Source organism: Magnolia sinica, chromosome 1 (genome assembly GCF_029962835.1).
Source record: "Magnolia sinica isolate HGM2019 chromosome 1, MsV1, whole genome shotgun sequence".
In the NCBI taxonomy this organism is placed as follows: domain Eukaryota; kingdom Viridiplantae; phylum Streptophyta; class Magnoliopsida; order Magnoliales; family Magnoliaceae; genus Magnolia; species Magnolia sinica.
Genome location: NC_080573.1, coordinates 10,511,214 through 10,529,717, shown reverse-complemented (window position 1 = coordinate 10,529,717; position 18,504 = coordinate 10,511,214). Strand labels below are relative to the sequence as shown.

General features: G+C 41.0%; 1 protein-coding gene across 1 annotated transcript; it reads left to right on the top strand.

The window, feature by feature from the left end:
- The first annotated feature begins 8,983 nt into the window (after positions 1-8,983).
- On the top strand, positions 8,984-16,553 carry LOC131239436 (tryptophan synthase beta chain 1). The gene is made up of 5 exons (XM_058237132.1): positions 8,984-9,340; positions 11,755-12,111; positions 13,611-14,053; positions 14,166-14,260; positions 16,147-16,553. Exons 1-5 carry the CDS (start codon positions 9,026-9,028, stop codon positions 16,320-16,322), a joined length of 1,386 nt encoding a protein of 461 aa, XP_058093115.1. The 5' UTR covers positions 8,984-9,025; the 3' UTR covers positions 16,323-16,553.
- Positions 16,554-18,504: the final 1,951 nt, after the last annotated feature.

Below are 18,504 nucleotides of genomic sequence, written 5' to 3'. Positions count from 1 at the left end.
CTTAAGCCTTGCGTTTGCCTCATTTTTGGGATTATATCCTAAAATGATATGAAAAATAAAATAAAATGAATGGATGGTATGGATAAAACGCATATATCATAGTGGCTACTCAAAAGTTCTGCTTGTTCCTAGTTGGAGATCGGCAGGGTAGGACGCAATCCATGTCCCAGTCAATTTACTTTTATTTATAAGCCATTGAACTTGTTCACAAGACACTAAGATGAAAGAAAAACAAAATTACCATCTTGACCCAAACATATAGAGGTGTACATGAACCGAGCTAGCTTGGTAATTAGCTTGCTCGACTCGACCCGAAAAAGCTCGATTCGAAGTTGAGTTTGAGCCGAGTTGAGCTGATTTTTTGAGCTTGTAAGTGAGTTGAGCCGAGTTCATGCTGGCCCTAGCTCGACATGACTTAGATCAAACCCAGCTTGAATCGAACCAATTTGGTGAATCGGTTACTTTGATATTGAAGTTGCTCACCAAGTGTTCGATGAAATGACACAAGGAAGTGTGACTAGCAACAAGGAAGGTATGTACACGAAACAAATATCCATTTTTTCTTGGTTTTTATGTTGCTCGGTTCGATAAAATACCTGTAAAACTATTACTACTGCTTTACAAACAGTGGGATTTGGATTTTGAAGGTGTAGTCCAGGTTTTTGTGGAAATGTCGCACAGGCGAACTCGACTCGATCTTGGCTCGATTTGGCCCAAGCTGTTGACAAAGTCGAGTTGAGCTGGCTAGTCTGGCTCAAGGATCGTGCCAAGCCAATTTCAAGCCGAGGTCAGCTAGTGGTCGAGCCGGGTCAAGCTGAGGCCGGCTCAACTCTGGTTCAACTCGTTGTACACCCCTACAAACACTTACGTGGCCTAGCAAACTTTATAAGGTAGGACTTCAATGCCGGACGCGGATTAGATAGGCTGAGTAGGGAGACTCGCCGCTGAAGTGACATCACGAAGTTACGTGGGACCCATCATGGTATATGTGTTTTATCCACACCGTACCTCCATTTTCAGATATCAATTTAGGATAGGAACCAAAGAATGAGTAAGATTCAAGGCTGAGTGGACCCCACCACAAAAAACACTGGAGACAGTAACGCCCACCATTAAAAATTTCTAAGGGCAAGGAAGAGGTTTGGATCGCTGAAATTTGTGTTTTCCAACCTTTCATGTCTGTCTTAACTTACGAAGAGGTTGGATCACATATAAAAATCATTGTGGACCGTAGGAAGGTTTCAACTGTGGGTGTTACTCTCCCCATTGTTTTCAGTGGTGGGGTCCACTTCAGATTTAGATCTAACTCTTTTTTTTTTGTCTCATGCTTAAAAATGATCTCACCAAATGAATGGATGGTATGGATACAACACATACATCACAGTGGATCTCACATATCTTGGTAACGTCACTTCGTCAGCAAGTCTCACTACTTAACCTGTCAGCATCTAGTTGGTGTCCTTTCATGCCTGATGTTTTTTCGTGACGTGGCATATTTTACTTGGGGACGGAGATTTCCTTCGAAAGCCTTTCGCAGGAATTACCTGCCTAATTAATAACTTAAGTGGGCCCACAGTGATGTTTGTGAGAAATCTACTCTACCATCATTTTTGTGAGATCATTTTAGTATTTGAGACCAAAATCAAACAGGATCCAAGTCTCAAGTGGGCCACACTAAAGGAAAAGGTGGGTAAGGAAATTTCCACCGTTGAAACCTTCCTGGGTTTGACAGTGATGTTTACATGCCATCCATTCATAACGTCATTCCTATTGGGATGAACTGAAAACATAAATATTATACGGTGAAAAGATAAATATTATACGGATTCAAAACTTCCGTGGCCCCATGAATATTTTGACCGTAGACATTTAATCCTCACATTTTCAGCCCACTTGAGTATTAGATTTGGATTATTTTTGGTCATATGTCCTAAAATTATCTCAAAAAACAGATGAGTAGAGTGAATTTCTCACAAACATCACAGTGGGCCCTACTTAAGTTCCCAGCTACTGCTGTGGGTACGTGTCGTGCGAAGACCAACACCGACTCACCTCGAACGGTTCAAAGGAAATCAAAGTTACATGGCCCCATCGTGATGTATTTATTATATCTACATTGCTTATCTATTTTTAGATATTATTTTATAACATTAAACCAAAAAAAATGAATCATATCCAAAGATCATATGGCCCACACCACAAATAGTAGTGTAGACAATGATTTTCACCATTAAACAATTCATAGGGCCCACCATAACATTTATTTACCATACAATCTATTCATAAGGTAAAAAAAACCCTTAATGAAGAGGAAAAACAAATTTCATATTGGCCCAAAACTTCTATGACCCCAAAAAGGATTTCAATGGTAGATGTTCAATCTCCCGCTGCTTTTTGTTGTATGGTTAACTTGATATTCAGATTAGTCTTATTTTTAGTCTTAATCCTTAAGATGAAATTGCCAAATGAATGGACGGTTTGGATATAACACATACCTGACTTACTGAACTTGCGGACGTAAATACAGCAGGGCTGACGCAATAGCTTATGGTCCAGCCCTCCTTGATACATGTATCTTATCCATGCCGTTCATCCATTTTATCAGCCCATTTTAGGTTATGAGTACAAAATTGAAGTATATCCAAAGCTCAAGTGAACTACACCATAGGAAACAGTGGGGATGACGTCCACCATTGGAACTTTCCTAGGTCCCACACACAGACATGGACGAATAGAAAACATAAATTAGCCCACAAGAAATTTTCAACAGAAGTCATTCAATTCTCACTATTTCTTGTGGTGTGGTCCATTTAAAGCTTGGATACGCTTTAATTTTGGTCTGAATACCTAAAATCAATTGATAAAATGGATGGACGGCGTGGATAAGACACATAGATCAAGGTGGCCCCACGGAGTTACTTAGTCAGTAATCGGCGTCCTCTGGGAATGGTTGCGCGCAACTCTATTGCAGATGGATTTCGTCAGCGTAGCGTGGCTCCGGCAGAATCCGCGCATGAGAAGGGAGAGGATCTCAAAAAATGATTAGTGCCTTGACTCGCGCGCGTGGATTTACGAGCGGCTATGCGGACCGTAACATATGATCAAAGACTCTAGATTTTAGGATTCAGATGGACCCTATTGAATAAAACATAGGGATTGAGACGCACCATTCCAGGGCCTTAGAAAGATGGACGGTTCTTACAAAACAAACTCATCTTCTCTATAAAAGCTCAGATTGTCCAGTCACTATAAAATGCCCTACAGCAAATCGACATGGTGGCCCATTAGATTAACGGTCCTTCATGAATATAGAAGTTCCGTGCGTCTACGGTGAGGATGGGCATGGATGGTACTTCGTTGATATGGTTGGTTTAACCTCTGCCGCGAATCATAACTGAGCATGCGTCACGACCCAGTAGGGCCACCTGATGAGACCGTTCGATAATGTGAACCGTCGATATTGGCTCGTAAGTACGCTTTAGTGATGATCTTACCTTTGATTTTTGGGCTGAATGCGAGATACTGGTATTTTTATTGTTCTTAATTCATCTGCAGAGTGAATGATTGTCATAATCCAACTTTCAGGAAAAACTCCCTATCAACGCGCTGAATATAGTTCACAATATGGACGGTTTCGATCATGTGACCACTCAGCAAGTGGGCCCGAATGGTCGGCGACACATGGTGGGTATGAACAGTCGTGATAGAGGCAAAGCGAACACATACTGCAGTGTATTTCGCGCACGTAGCCCGCTCACCTACCACTCAAAAGTACACGCGCATGGGCGACACTGCGAGAAGTTATAAACGAGGACATTCGCATCACACGTGTCAACTCGTTAAAAATGATCCAGTCCGTTCATCAGGTACTTCCAACAGTGACACAATCTATCCTGATATTAACCTGTTCTAATCGTAAAAGCCTATAGTTAGAAAAAATAGGACCGTCGGTTTACACTCAACCAAATTTAGCCCACCTCTGAGTGATCGATCTTGAAATTTTGATAAAATTTTTTAACATGGGGACCTGCACGATTGAATGGATCAGATCTCACACAAGCATTCTACACAGTCAAGTGTGCTGCGAATAGACTCTCTAGTCTCGATCTGCGCACATTCACGAAGGAGCCAGCAAAATTTCCCCGGCGCATTTAAGAACCCGTGCCAGTTGTGAGCCCGGATACGGCGGAGGACGCGGATTTGATGCAAAAAGGTTTTCCCGGTAAGTTGTTAGGTGGGGCCCACCATGATGTTCCGGAGAAATCCACACTGTACATCCGTTTTTAGACAGGGAAATTGACCGTACTCACCTAGAAGTTTGAGTAAATTACCTAGAAAGGTATATCATTCCATATATTACAAAAAGGGCCTTCTTACATGCTTTTTGGACTAAAATGCCTTGTTGCTGTTTAAGTAGAAAGAAGTTACGTCATATTTAATGCCAAGAAAGTGATGTGTAGCCCTTTTTGATGCCTGGGCAAGGACCAGGCTCATGGGGCCCACATTGATGTGGGTGTATAATTCATGCCGCCCATCCTTTTTTCCATGTAATTTTAATGGCTCGAGCCGAGATATCAGCCTGATCTAAAGCTCGTGTGGGCCATATAATAGAAAATAATGGAGACAATGGAACCCACTGTTGAAACTTTTCAGGCTCACTGTGATGTTTGTTAGAAGTGGACACTGCCCAAGTTAGAACTTTTTTGGGCTCACGCGGAGCAGGCTAACAAGGTAAACAGAATGGATTACTCCATTGTAGGCCTTGAGCTATGGTACCAATAGTTTGGTAGAAAAGAATGTGAACGCGTTTAAAACCACTATCCATACAACATGACAACCACAACCCATGTAACATGACAACTACGACCCATGCAAACCACGACCCAAATGGGCCCACACTGATATATGTGTATAATTCATTCCGCCCATCCTTTTTGTCGTGTCATTTTAAGGCTAGGGCCCAAATATTAACCTGATCCAGTGCTTCTATGGCCCACGAAATAGAAAATAATGGTGATTGTTGAAAGTTTTCAAGCTCACTGTGATGTTTGTTAGAAGTGGACATTCCCAAGTTAGGACTTTTTGAGCCCACGCTGAGCTGGCCGACAAGGTGGATGGATCGGATCACCCCATTGTGAGCCTTGAGCTATGATACCAATGATTTGGTGGAAAATAAATTAAATACGTTGAAAACCATGATCCATACAACATGACAACCACGACTCATATAACATGGCAACCACGACTCATGCAAACCACGACCCAAATGGACCGCAGTTGTATGGATCGTAGTTGTCATGTTATATAGGGTCTTAGTTGTCCTGTTATATGGGTCTCAGTTGTATGGATCGTAGTTGCCCTGTTATATGGGTTGTAATTATCTTGTTATATGGGTCGTGGTTGCAGTTGTCCTGTTATATGGGTCTTGGTTGTTCTATTATATGGGTCTCAGTTGTATGGATCGCAGTTATCCTGTTGCCGACCTATGCGGGCTAATAAAATCTCTTGGTCACCCAACATGGTATGTTGTTGACTTAAGTTTGGGGGTACTTTTATGTATGTGGAATATACTCACATAGTTGTTATTATTATTATTAATTTCTTATCTGTTTTAGAATATGAGACATGAAGCCAACCAAAATCTTAGAAACATATGTAGGTGCACTCGCGCCCAGACTCTTGACCTCATCTTCTTTCTCATCATTAATATTAAAAGTATTACCATTTGACCCCGCTTGTTTTTTAATGAGCTGAATCAAACAAATAAGCTCGTGTATCAAATATTGATATGAGAACAACCTATGAAGTTTTTATAGTGGGCTCAATTACTACTATTTTTTATGGTATAGTCCACTTGGGATTTAGATGCGTTTTATCTTTGGGCTTGTGCTTTAAAATGAGTTGAAAAAAAAAATGGATGAATGCACATATCATGATATGAACCATGGAGCTTTTCCAACACTTATCAGCTTGGAGGTGTAAGGGTTAGTACCCAATCCAAGACCATAGCAACTACAGTGGATCCAGAGGGGGGTAGATCCCTAAGTGTGGGGCCCACCTTGATATATTTTCATTAGATTTATTTTGTACCCATCCCTTTTTTCATATCATTTTAAGGCATGATCTCAAAATTGAAGTAGATCCAAATCTCATGTGGACCATACTACGTAAAAAAGTGGTGCTTGACCGTAATAAGCTTCGTGTGAGCCACAAAAAGTTTTTGATTAGCTTGATATTTGTGTGGTCACTTAATCCATTTTTTAACCTTATCAACACGTTTGATGGCAAATAAATATTTTGGTAGCCCTGAATGAGTTTTTATTGGTGGATATTCATTTAATAATCACTAATTCCTGTAGTGTGGTCTACATCAAATTTGTATTTGTTCAATCTTTGGAATCATGCCCTAAAATAAGATGGAAAAACAGATGGACGTCATCGATTTAAGGAAAATACATCATGGTGATCCACCCACTTCCGTCGATCTCGGGATCCACCGAAGCTGCGCCCATTAATCAAAAGAGATGGTTTGTTTGGCCCATGTAAATGGATCATTCAAAGAAATTTCATGGGTGTTGAGAATTTTTTGATTAAATCAAATAATTAATTTTAATTTCGAAAAATAAAATGTGAAATGAATTTTTTGTTTTATTTTATTTGTTAGCTTGTTAGTACACCCCACTATCAGTTCACACATCACTATTAGCCACCCCCTACTTAAGGAATCGATACCAATACCTTGGTGTTGAAACGAGGTATCTTTCAATTTGAAATGAATTTTCATTTCCTTTCAAAATAATTTTAATTTTTTTGTAAAAAGTAGGTTTTTCTCTTAATCCCATATCACTTAAAAATGAAAGTTTTGAAGTCTTTATAAACCTTCTTATATTTAGTTTATTTGGAGAAAAGGAAGAGAATTTAGGGTTTTCTTTTTTTTTTTTTTAAATGTAAATTTTATGTTCCAATGCGAAGCATTTTATGCTCGTAATTGTGTAGGCATGAGCGTGAGCGTGAGCATGAACATGAGCAGCATGGCTGTGGAGACCAGAGTCCTGTAACTAAAATAAGCGTGATATAACACAGTGCTAAAAAAACCTATATGAACCGTGACCATAGGATTTCATTTTTGAAAAGTGGGCCATCTTTGCTAATCAAAAGAGATGGTTTTTTGGTCCACGTGAATGGACTGTCCAAAGAAATCTCATGGGCAGGACAATCAAAACCTCTAAATCAGTGACTTATCATAAGCTTGAAAAGAGAAATAAAGGAACGGTATACATTCAATGGAAAAAAAAAGTGCCAAACATTGACGGCTAGAATCATCTAATCCTTGGAATGGTCCATCTATGGTGACATCTATCAGATGAAGGGTTAAGATACGATACAACTACTCAATATTAATATTAGTACGTGTAGACGCGTGCATGTGCAGGGATCCATATGCTTGTGTAACCATCAAATCGATTGACAAGGAACCTCCGATGGGAAGGATTGCATACGGAACGATGTGCCCCAAGCTCCGTGGGGTCCACTTTGATATATTTATTTTATCCACGCCGTCCATCCGTTTTTTAAGCTCATTTTAGTGCATGAGTCCAAAAATGATTCAGATCTAACGCTCAACGAACCACATCAGGGAAAACAGTGGGGATTGAATGCTCAGCGTTGAAAAATTCAAAGGGCCCACTGCAATGTTTTATTTTCCATCCAACCTGTTCATAAGTTCACGCAGACATGGATGAATGGAAAACAAAAATATAAGCTTAATCTAAAACTTGTGTAGCCCCAATAAGTATTCAACGGCAGGCGTTCAATCCCTACTGTTTTCTGCAGCGTGAACCACTAGAGGGTTGTATCTACATCATTTTTGGGCTCATGCCCTAAAATGAGCTATAAAAACCGACGGAGACGTCACACGTGGGCCTCACATGGCTGGCGCCGCGTCGCGGCACGTGCAATCCGCTTCCCCTCGCATGTTTCCACGTTTTGTTATTTTCTTTCCTTCGCGGGAAATTGTAGCTCTCAAATCTTACCTAAAAATTTCCTAAAATTGGAGAGTGGCGTTTTCAGGGAAATTATCAAAGCGAAATGAGATTTTTACGGAAGAATCTTTTCTCCGCACTTCGTTTCAGGGATTCCAAATCAAACCGATGGTATAGATTGAAATAATAGTGTGGCCCACCCAAAGTGAATCGACCTGATTTTGAAACCTGATGATTTTCATGGCATGGCCCACCTTCTCTATAGATAGGATACTCTGAATATATTCTACGTTGGCGGAAAGAAAAGGTGGCGTTATATATATTATGGTACGCCGCTTTGTTGGATCATTTCCCCTAAGAATGGTAAACATCGTTTGGATGAGAGGGGACTGGAGGGGGTTTAAAATCCGCTTGGTGTTTGGGCAACATAAAATTAACAGGTGGTTTCAAATCCAAGGAGTTTTTAATCCCTCTTTGAAAGAGGGGTTTGCCATCCAAGGCAATAGGTTGGATTACAATTAAAATCATTTCAATATTTGCAGGTGTAACATATGTGTACTATACATTATTATTTTATTGGGCACATGACTTACTAATGATGATCAGCACCATTCAAATATTATTCATATAAATTAGCATCGTTCAAATATTATTTATATTAATCAACGATTAAAAATCATTAGATAGTCACTCAAACATGATCTTGTGCTTGCTGTCCACCTGAGATTTGAAATTTCATCATTTTCAGACAAAGCATATATTTCAGCGGGCTTAACACAACTACAGTGTCAAAAATTATATATCTCACTAATTAGGGATATTAAAATTAATTTAGTAATTAAATTCAAACCCTTATAAATATATCACAGGGTGCGAACGCACGGTGCTTCCAATCCCGGGGTACGGCCCTGACAGTGACCCACACGTGACATGTCGGGCCGTCGGGTATGCCAAAACGTGCGGTTCGGGACTACTGAGTTATATATGCATCCCCAGCGCCTGCTAAAACCCCACTTGGAGAACGGAGCCGCAAAACCCCCCACATGAAAATGGCTCTATCTGCTGCAAACCCTACTCTCTCTCCCTCTCTCTCTTCTTCGAAACCCTCCCTTCAACTACCTCTCAGATTCCAGAAATTCCATCCAGCTCCCTCACTGGTCCGAAAATCCCTTCCATCCATCTCCTGTACTCTAACACGAGATCCGGCCGTCCAGATGGAAGATAGGATCTTGCTGAGGCCGGATTCATTCGGCCGGTATGGAAAATTTGGGGGAAAGTACGTGCCGGAGACGCTAATGTACGCTCTCTCCGAGCTTGAAACGGCGTTTCGAGCGCTTGCCACGGATGAGGATTTTCAGGTATGGATTTTTCGTGATTTTATTTTATTCTTATTGAAGTATTTTATTTGATGATTTTCATTGAAATTGAAATTTCAGGCCCCTGGAATTGTTGTGTTTGCCCCTTAAAATTGTAATTTTGGTTGTTAAAAGGATTTGTGGAATGAAGAAGTTATTGTGATGGAGGTAGTCCCTGTGTAGGGTTGCAAATGTCAATATTAGGGGTGGAAATATCATCCCTTTTTTTGAGGTATTATCTATTGCTGGGTGGAGGAAAATGGCTGTGTTTTTCGCCTGGCCATAGGATGTATAGGGCCAACTTTTATGATCTAGACCGTTCATCTGGTGGGGCCCATCTTGGATGCAGAATCCGTAGAATTATCTGTCATCAGATAGTCTTAAATGTTCAGTTGGTGGCCTTTTTCCATTGGTCTGCATTTGATGGGAAACGAGTCTATTGATTATGTGGGTGAGATTTTCAGATAGGGGAGATTGTTGGGCATGAGCCATTCATGATGGGGCCCTTTGGATGAATGGCCTCAGTCATGGTACAGTTGCCAGGCTGAGTAAAAATTGGCCTTTTGTTTTGTAGAGTATTGTAGTAATGCATGACAGTTCTGGTTTTTGAGGAATTTGAGCTATGTCTGTTTTTCTTTGCCCGATGTTATTGATCAACACATTGATATTTATTTATTTATTTTTGGGGTTTACTCTGATGAATGGATGGTGTTTATTCCCCTATCATTTCTATCTGTTTTGGTGTTACAATCTTACAATTATCAACAGAATCATGGTCTTTTGCTTCTAAGAATTTGACAAGTGTTTATTTGTTTATTTTGTTCACTTATGTGTTAAGATTGTTCATCAAAATGATCAAATTTTCTTTTCTTTGGTCCTCTTAAATGGAGTGGTTCATGACCTTTTTAAGATGTCATGCTTGTTAGTAAAGGGAATGATTGGGTCTGGCTCCATGGTTCAGTGGTAGACAGACTCTGTTTCTACACTGAGATCAGGGATTGAGTGCCCATGTCGTGTGGGTGGGTGGTTGGGTGAGTGTGTGTGGGGTGGGCGTGGCTCCATATCTCAGTGGTAGACAAACTCTGTTTCCACACTGAGATCAGGGATTGAGTGCCCATGTGGCGTGGGTAGGCGGATGGGTGGTTGGGTGAGTGTGTGTGGGTGTGGGTGTGTGTGTAAAAAAAAGAAAAAGGAAACGATTCAGATTTGACTGCACACAGGACGACATAGATTGTCTCGCTTCTTTTCACTTCTTTTAATGTTTGTAGCTGGCACCAACATCCTTTCTAATTAGACACACATAGTTAATCGGGCTTGTCTACATGAATCCTGTTCTGCCATTCCACAATATCAAGGGCTGTAACTTCAGTTAGACCAAAGGTCATCAAGTCTTTTTCTTACTACCTCCTATCCTCCACCTGCAATCTTTTGAATCTTCCCCTGACCCTTTTAGTGCTTTCAACTTGTATCCATGATGGATGGGTCAACCATAGGTAATATCCGGATCTCATCCCCATCTACCACTTGTGTGATTTTTTGATCAAGGATACATATCTTTTTTTGTGACTTGTTATTCACTTAATGACATGAGTTATAACTTTTTTTTTTTGTGTGTTATCTTTAATTCCTTATCAGTTTGATAGTGGTTGGTTGGATGGCTGTTTTCTTTTTGCGGATACAGTGGTTGGAGGTTTTCTTTTATTGCTTTTCTGGTTCTGCTGTATGGGAAATGCTGACTTGTGGTGTAGATTCTAGGGAAAAACAGGATCTAGACTAGCTGAGATGTGAGATCAGATTGTCCAATGATTTCTGTGACTTGTGATTTTGGGCACCTATTATCATTGTTGAATTTTCTATTAGCTGCCTATTTGTTTCAGGGTTCGGTACTTTTTGTTATTCAGATAACTAGGCGTCTATATTTTAGCTTGTTGGGTTTAATCTGTTTAGGTTCTTAGTACGTCGATTGCTTTACACATTAGTTGGTGGATTACTGGAGTTTATTCATGATTTGCTGTAGTTAGCAGTGTCCTTTTTTAATGTTTATTAAATTTAATCAATTATGGGTTAATGTTTGTCCTTGTGCCAAGGTTTCAGATCAGATGCATATCTGGACATGATTTTTGCCACTGAATTCAGGGCTATTCATTTTGACTTTTGCAACATTGGTTGGCTACACATTATTCCCAAAAATTCTAGGCGTTTTTGGCTTCTAAACTTTTGATAAAAATTATTGTTGTTCCCATCTCATTTTTTGCTATTTTTAATTTCGGAAGCACTGCTTTACTGACTCTCTTATATATGTCTGCTTTTAGATATTATAACTGTATTCTTTTTCTTTTGGTTTCTATTCCTTGCCTTGGTCACATTCCACCATCACCCTTTTGTTTGTTGCTTTCTACTTGTCTTTTTTGATGCAGAAAGAGCTGGATGGAATTTTGAAAGATTACGTTGGCCGAGAGACCCCGCTTTACTTTGCAGAGCGACTTTCAGATCACTACAAACGTTCTAACGGCGAGGGTCCACACATATACCTGAAAAGGGAAGATCTCAACCACACAGGGGCCCACAAGATCAACAATGCCGTTGCGCAAGCTTTGCTTGCCAAGCGTTTGGGGAAAAGTCGCATTATAGCTGAGACTGGAGCTGGGCAGCACGGAGTTGCGACAGCTACTGTATGTGCAAGATTTGGTTTGCAGTGCATTATCTACATGGGTGCTCAGGATATGGAGAGACAGTCCCTCAATGTTTTTAGGATGCGGCTTCTTGGGGCAGAGGTTTGTTATTCTTTTCTTGTTTGTAGCAGCTCTGATCTTCACCATAGAGCTATTCATGCAGCACAAACAAAGTCATTCCTTAATTATGTGGGCGTCATTCTTGTCTGTGGTGTATGCTACCCTTCGGGGGTGGGCTCTCTCCTAACCTTTTGAGAAACGTTTTTTGCAGCACACAGATTGTAGTTGCCTGTTGGTATGTTATTAACATATGGAATGTGAGAGCTCCTAACCAATCACACCATGCCGATTCATGCACAAATCGGTATTGGTACAAAATTTTCAGCTGTACAAAATTATTGCCTTGTGCTGACAAGGCATAAATGTGCTAAATTGCGCAAATTGTGAATCAGAGAGACATTTTAACTCGTTGTATAGCAAATCAGCGAATGTTGTCCAATGACTATATATATAACTATAACTATAACTATAACTATATATATATATATATACCATTGTTGTTTCTTTGCTTGATGATTATTATTATTATTTTTTAAAGGCATCGAGAATATATTAAAAAGAGGAGAAAAAACTACAAGGGGACTGCTGAGATAGCAGCGAAGGCAGGAAAGAAAGATAAAATGGGAAAGAAAGAAAAACTTGGAAGCTAGAAACAAAAGATCAGTGTCAAGTAGACCGCTGATACCACCTGCCAAAACTAAGCCATTGTTGTTTCTTTGCTTGATGATTATGACACAGTAAGAAGTGAAAAGTGAACCTGATATCAAACTAGGGATTCCAATTCAAAGTCAAAGATACAGAAAATATCCACTGATTTTATTGAATAGGGAGTTTTAAGAGGACGTAACAGCTGCCTAGTGGTAAACTAATAGAATGAGAAGAAGAATCACTCTTCTAGAACTAGGAACTAAAAGATTCTTAAAGACAACTTTATTCAGTAAAAAAATAGCCATGTCCAGTTCAATATGTATGGTATTATATATATTGGCCTTGCACACACCGTTTTCCTAATTTAATTGAAGGGGTGTTTGGTTCCACCAAATATCATGAAAATTTCATGATTAATCAGTCTAATTTGGTACAAAATATCATGAAATTTCATGATATTTGATGCCATCAAACACACCCTAAAACATTACTTTTGCTTTATAGTCAGGTTTTTTTTTTAAAAAAAAAACAGAAACTACTGATAGAAAAAATAGAAATGAATTCTTAACTGTATGACTAAAAGGAAAGACAGGCATCATGGTTGGAGATTAGAAGCAGCTGATTGGACCTGTGTGCCCCACAGTCATTTGGATGACCAAAATGGGCCATTTGATTGGTCTTGCGGACCTTACAGACCAATTGGACCAGTGATGAGCCATCTGATTTGTTTACTGTGTCTCATTGACCAATCAGTTGCCCCCTGTTCATTGATCTAATGGCTGGCCAGCATGCGGGGTTCACTCTTGGATCTCTGGTTTGTACAGTGGATGGTTGGCCTGGATGAATTGTTCTAGTTGTTTCTTTCAAGCAGCAATTGACACATTTCTGTGCAGGTAAGAGCAGTCCATTCTGGTACTGCCACGCTGAAGGATGCCACATCAGAGGCCATACGGGACTGGGTAACTAATGTGGAGTCGACCCATTACATTTTGGGGTCTGTTGCTGGGCCACATCCATATCCAATGATGGTGAGAGAGTTTCATGCTGTGATTGGTAAAGAAACAAGGCGGCAGGCAATGGATAAATGGGGCGGAAAGCCAGATGTGCTGGTCGCTTGTGTTGGTGGGGGTTCAAATGCAATGGGACTCTTTCACGAGTTTGTCGAGGATACAGATGTAAGGTTGATTGGCGTGGAGGCTGCAGGGTTTGGATTAGATAGTGGGAAGCATGCTGCAACATTGACAAAAGGGGAGGTAGGGGTTCTACATGGTGCCATGAGCTATTTATTACAAGATGATGATGGACAAATAATTGAGCCTCACTCGATTAGTGCTGGGTAAGAAATGTGAATTATAGACCTTCTTGTTTTTGGTCTGTCTTTGTGGCTTTCTTTCTGTATCTGCTCAGCATTTACATGTCTTGTTTTACTTATTTCGTGTATCACACAGTTTGGACTACCCTGGGGTTGGGCCAGAGCACAGCTTTCTAAAAGATATTGGACGTGCTGAATACTATAGCATCACTGATCAGGAGGCATTGGAAGGTAATGGAAATTTAATCTTTTCATTTATTTATTTCTTTTTTTCTGTTCTTAAAACATGTGATCACACGAAATAAGGGAATTATTTGATGCTTTGGCCACATCTTCATACAGTATACATGGGTTTTCAATTTTATCAAGTGGTGTCCATGGATTGGTAACACACACCAATAGTCCATTGAGTCCCACCTTGGATGGAGCTTGCCAAAAAATCTCCCTGATTGAAAGATCCTGGCTACCAATATTAGGACCTTTTTCTAGTTGAATGTGGACTGTAGTTGTATTTGTATTTCTCTTTTTAACTGTCCTTCTGCATGCTACAAATTGAAAAATGTTAACATACGCCATGTGCCGTCACAAACCATCTCTATCATTTTACCTAAGGTTTTCATAGAATGACCAAACCGGGAAGTATCCCGACTTATCTTTTGTCCACACCGTTTTGTCCCCTTCTTCTTCGATTGACACTTGAGATTGAAGATAGTTGAGGTCCTTCAGGAACTCTTCAATTTCGTTGCCGCCTTCTTTGATTGGCACTTGAGATTGGCCGCTACTTTTGTGTCATGCATGTGTAGAGTTGGTGGTATTTCCCAGTAAAACATTTATTCTTTGAAAATTGTTCACCCCCTTGTCACCTAGGCCCATCTATCTTGCCAACATGCCCCTTGTGCAGAACATTTGTACCACGCACAAGTTTGGATCAAGGGAAAGGTCTGGGGAATCAGGATGCTTAGGTGAAAGGCCGGATAATGTATCATTGTGGAACTAATTCCTATGGAAGGTGAAAGATCTACCACATAGCTGAGGGTACCGCTCTGGCTTGATGCGGACCATCATTGAGTCCCCTATACTGAATTCCTTGAGTCGTTTATGTTGGTTTGCAGAAATTTTATAATGTGCGTAATTGACATTAGAACAATTGCACCTTAGTGGCCCACCCAAAGGTGGACTAGCCTGTCCTTTTGGCGAGGACGTGTCCGTTGTGCTCTGTTGGAGTATGGCGAGTTAATCCCTTTATCTCATAGCCTAGGCCCTACATCTCATGGGTTAAGACCTCGGTCGAACCCTCCCTCGTGGGCTTGTGGGCCCCAAATCACATGGGTCGCCCACCCCGAGTGTGTCCCTGCATCCCACGGGCTACCCCACTTAAGCTTAGTGTGAAATGCCTCTGCATTAATCACCCTCGGTGAGGAGTCTTGAACACGAGATTTTCCACTCTGATACCAATTTGATACAGGACAATTAACCACTTGTTCTAAAAGCTCGAATTGTTTAGAGTATGGTGAATTAATCCCTTTATCTCATAGCCCAGGCCCCACATCTCATGGTTAGGACCTCGGTCGAACCCTCCCTCGTGGGCTCGTGGGCCCCAAATCACATGGGCCGCCCACTCTGAGTGTGTCCCCGCATCCCAAGGGCTACCCCACTCGAGCCTGGTGTGAAATGCCCCTGCATTATTATTATTTCTCAATTCTATTAAGCTCATGAGCATCCTCTTAGCAGCTTTTGCTTGCATTTTGTGAGCACCTCATTCATCTCAGGTCAGCAGTAAACTAGGAATGTTCATAATGTATTATCCAGAATCCTAGATCAAGCAACTGCTGAGGCATCTTATATGAGGGCAGATTGAAGAGCTGATTTGCGCCACACATGCCAACCTGGAACGCATGTTAGCCAGACCATTCATCTGGTGGGGAGACCACTCCACTTGTGAAGTGGGCCACACACTGGGCACATTTCTTCAATACACGTGGTAGTTGTTTTCTTCCTAGGACCCACTGACATTGATCATGCAGTTATTTGCATTAGAAGTGGACTCGTTTGATTCTTATGTGATCTTATTCCATTTCACTTCTCAATTGAGTGATACATGATATTTGCAATTGCAGCTTTCAAGCGACTGTCTCGAATGGAGGGTATCATCCCAGCCCTAGAGACATCCCATGCCTTGGCCTACTTGGAAAAGCTCTGCCCTACACTGCCCGATGGCACAAAGGTCGTCCTCAATTGCAGCGGCAGAGGAGATAAGGACGTCCACACAGCAATAAAATATTTAGAGGTCTGATGTGGGGTATGCATTCTTTCCCATTTGTTTCAGCTTTAGTATCTTAAATCTATCTATAGACAGAAATGTTCTTTCCATTTTTCGAAAACTTTTGATAGGGGAAAGGCCAGAAAGCCGTTTTTGATCTGTTGTTTGTATGATGCACATTATGTTATCATCAAGTGTATGTTCTTATTGGAATAAAATTGTTAGCGAAGTAGGGTTATTTTCAATTAATCCCTCTGTTGGATACACTGGCGGCAGATCATGTCTCTTGTCGTTGCAACTCGGGTCACAATGTTCGAGTGGTTTCCATGGTTCAGACATCCAAACCATTGATATTATGTGCTTCGCTATGGATGGCCCATGCACCACAAATATCCCCGATTGGAAAATCCTAGAAAGAAAGGCGTTGGTTCTGATTCAAACTAGAGAAGTTCATGCATTTGGTTTTTGGTTAATTGTACCTAACTGCCCTTAAATGACATTACACATGCCTCCCCGCTGTTTTCAATTATTACAGAAACCTCCCCTTCGATTCAAAGATTTGCTGCTGTCTTCCTCATACAAGGAAACAACACTTCTTTTTTTTACACACACCCCACACCACATGGGCACTCGATTCCATGATCTCAGCGTGTCTACCCCCGAGATATGGAGCCAGAACTAGGAAACAACACCATCTATTAGCTACATTATCTTTAAGCAACTGACCAATTTGCCCCTACTCTGCTTGCACGGAGTTGTAGATGTGTGGGTCCACTGTAGTGTGTGTATGTCATCCAACCCATTTGGTGTGAAAAGCAGGCTGATCCAACCATCAGGTGCATCTCCATGTGAATTTGGAGATTTTTCGGTGGTGGTTCATTGTTTTCAATGGTGTGGCCCACTTGATGGTTGGATTAGCTTGATTGTTTGCATGTCTAATTTTTGTGATGGACCTTGCTGGTCTGGTTGGATGCCCCTCATACATATAGGTGGGCGCATCCTAACATGCAGGCAAAATGAACTCAAAGAGGGTATTTTTGTCATTTTGTACAGAGGCCTAACCTCTCCAAAATGAGGGGAGGTACCCAAACAGATAGAAGACTGTAATTAAGGGAGGTATCTGCAATTAAACCCGTTTTTTCTTTTTTCTTTTTCTTTTTTTCCTTTTTTTTTTATTTAATTAAAAAAAAAAACTAAGATCTTTTTAATCTGGGATAGTTTTACTGCAAGGAGCCTTTAACATGAAACCCTCCAAATCTAACGGTTTGGATTTGCTGAACCACGGGCCTTTTGCAAGCCGTGGTGCGACCTATTAGAAATGGAGGGCTGTCAAATGCAATCCCTAATTGAAATGTGAGCAGCTGCTCGCCTGGCTGGCAATGTCATGGCCCAAAAATCAGTTCCGATTGGATAATGCTAATTGCTTGATTTCAATGATTAATGACCACCACCCATTTCTAAGGCCGTTGTAATGAACGGTTCGGTCTACACAGCCCTGATTCAGGCCCCACCGGATGAATGGTTCTGATCTGGTGCTTATCTGCCACGTGGCCCCTTTGGAACCGAGGACAATGGCCAATGTGGCACACGTATGCGAGATGTGAGATGTTAATCATATGTGACTCTCATGATCGAATCATTTACTAAGAGCACTTGCCAGCCTGCTCATTAGGTGGGCCACTACACATGGATGATGTGTTGACCATCCTCTAAAATCTATATTTTCTGTACATGTATTCCTTTATTTTAATATGCAACTTAGGGGCCCAACCTTCCAACGCCTGGCTCTTGATTTCAAGCCAAACTGATCTAGCATTTCCTCGGATGCTGTTGATGGTGGGTATATGACATTTCCTCTCAACTACCCACAAAAATAAAATCTGAATAGGTCCGTTCTAATGAGTTTCACCTCTGGGCCCAACAGCCCAACGTCCGATGTGCTGGTTTGCTGGGGGCATCTCCATCGTACATGCGTCACTCATTTAGGATTCTCTAAACGTTGATCTGGTGGGCCATCATATATATAGGTTATAAGTTGCAAATATATGACAGTGCCTAGAAAATTACCAGACCCTTGATCCTTTGTTATTTTCGAATGCAATGTGTAGATACAGTTCTCTTTCTTTCCCTTTTCTGCTCTCCCAATACATTTTTTGAATGGAGCGGATGCTTGTGCCGGAGCATGGGCCTGGTCCAATGAGCCTTCCCTAATGGG

What these genes read in the sequence shown, in the direction of transcription:
- LOC131239436 (XM_058237132.1), top strand. Translation starts at nt 9,026, where the DNA reads ATGAAAATGGCTCTATCTGCTGCAAACCCTACTCTCTCTCCCTCTCTC. An exon ending in TGCGGCTTCTTGGGGCAGAG is followed by an intron (nt 12,112 to 13,610) that starts GTTTGTTATTCT and finishes ATTTCTGTGCAG; the next exon opens with GTAAGAGCAGTCCATTCTGG. An exon ending in CCTCACTCGATTAGTGCTGG is followed by an intron (nt 14,054 to 14,165) that starts GTAAGAAATGTG and finishes TGTATCACACAG; the next exon opens with TTTGGACTACCCTGGGGTTG.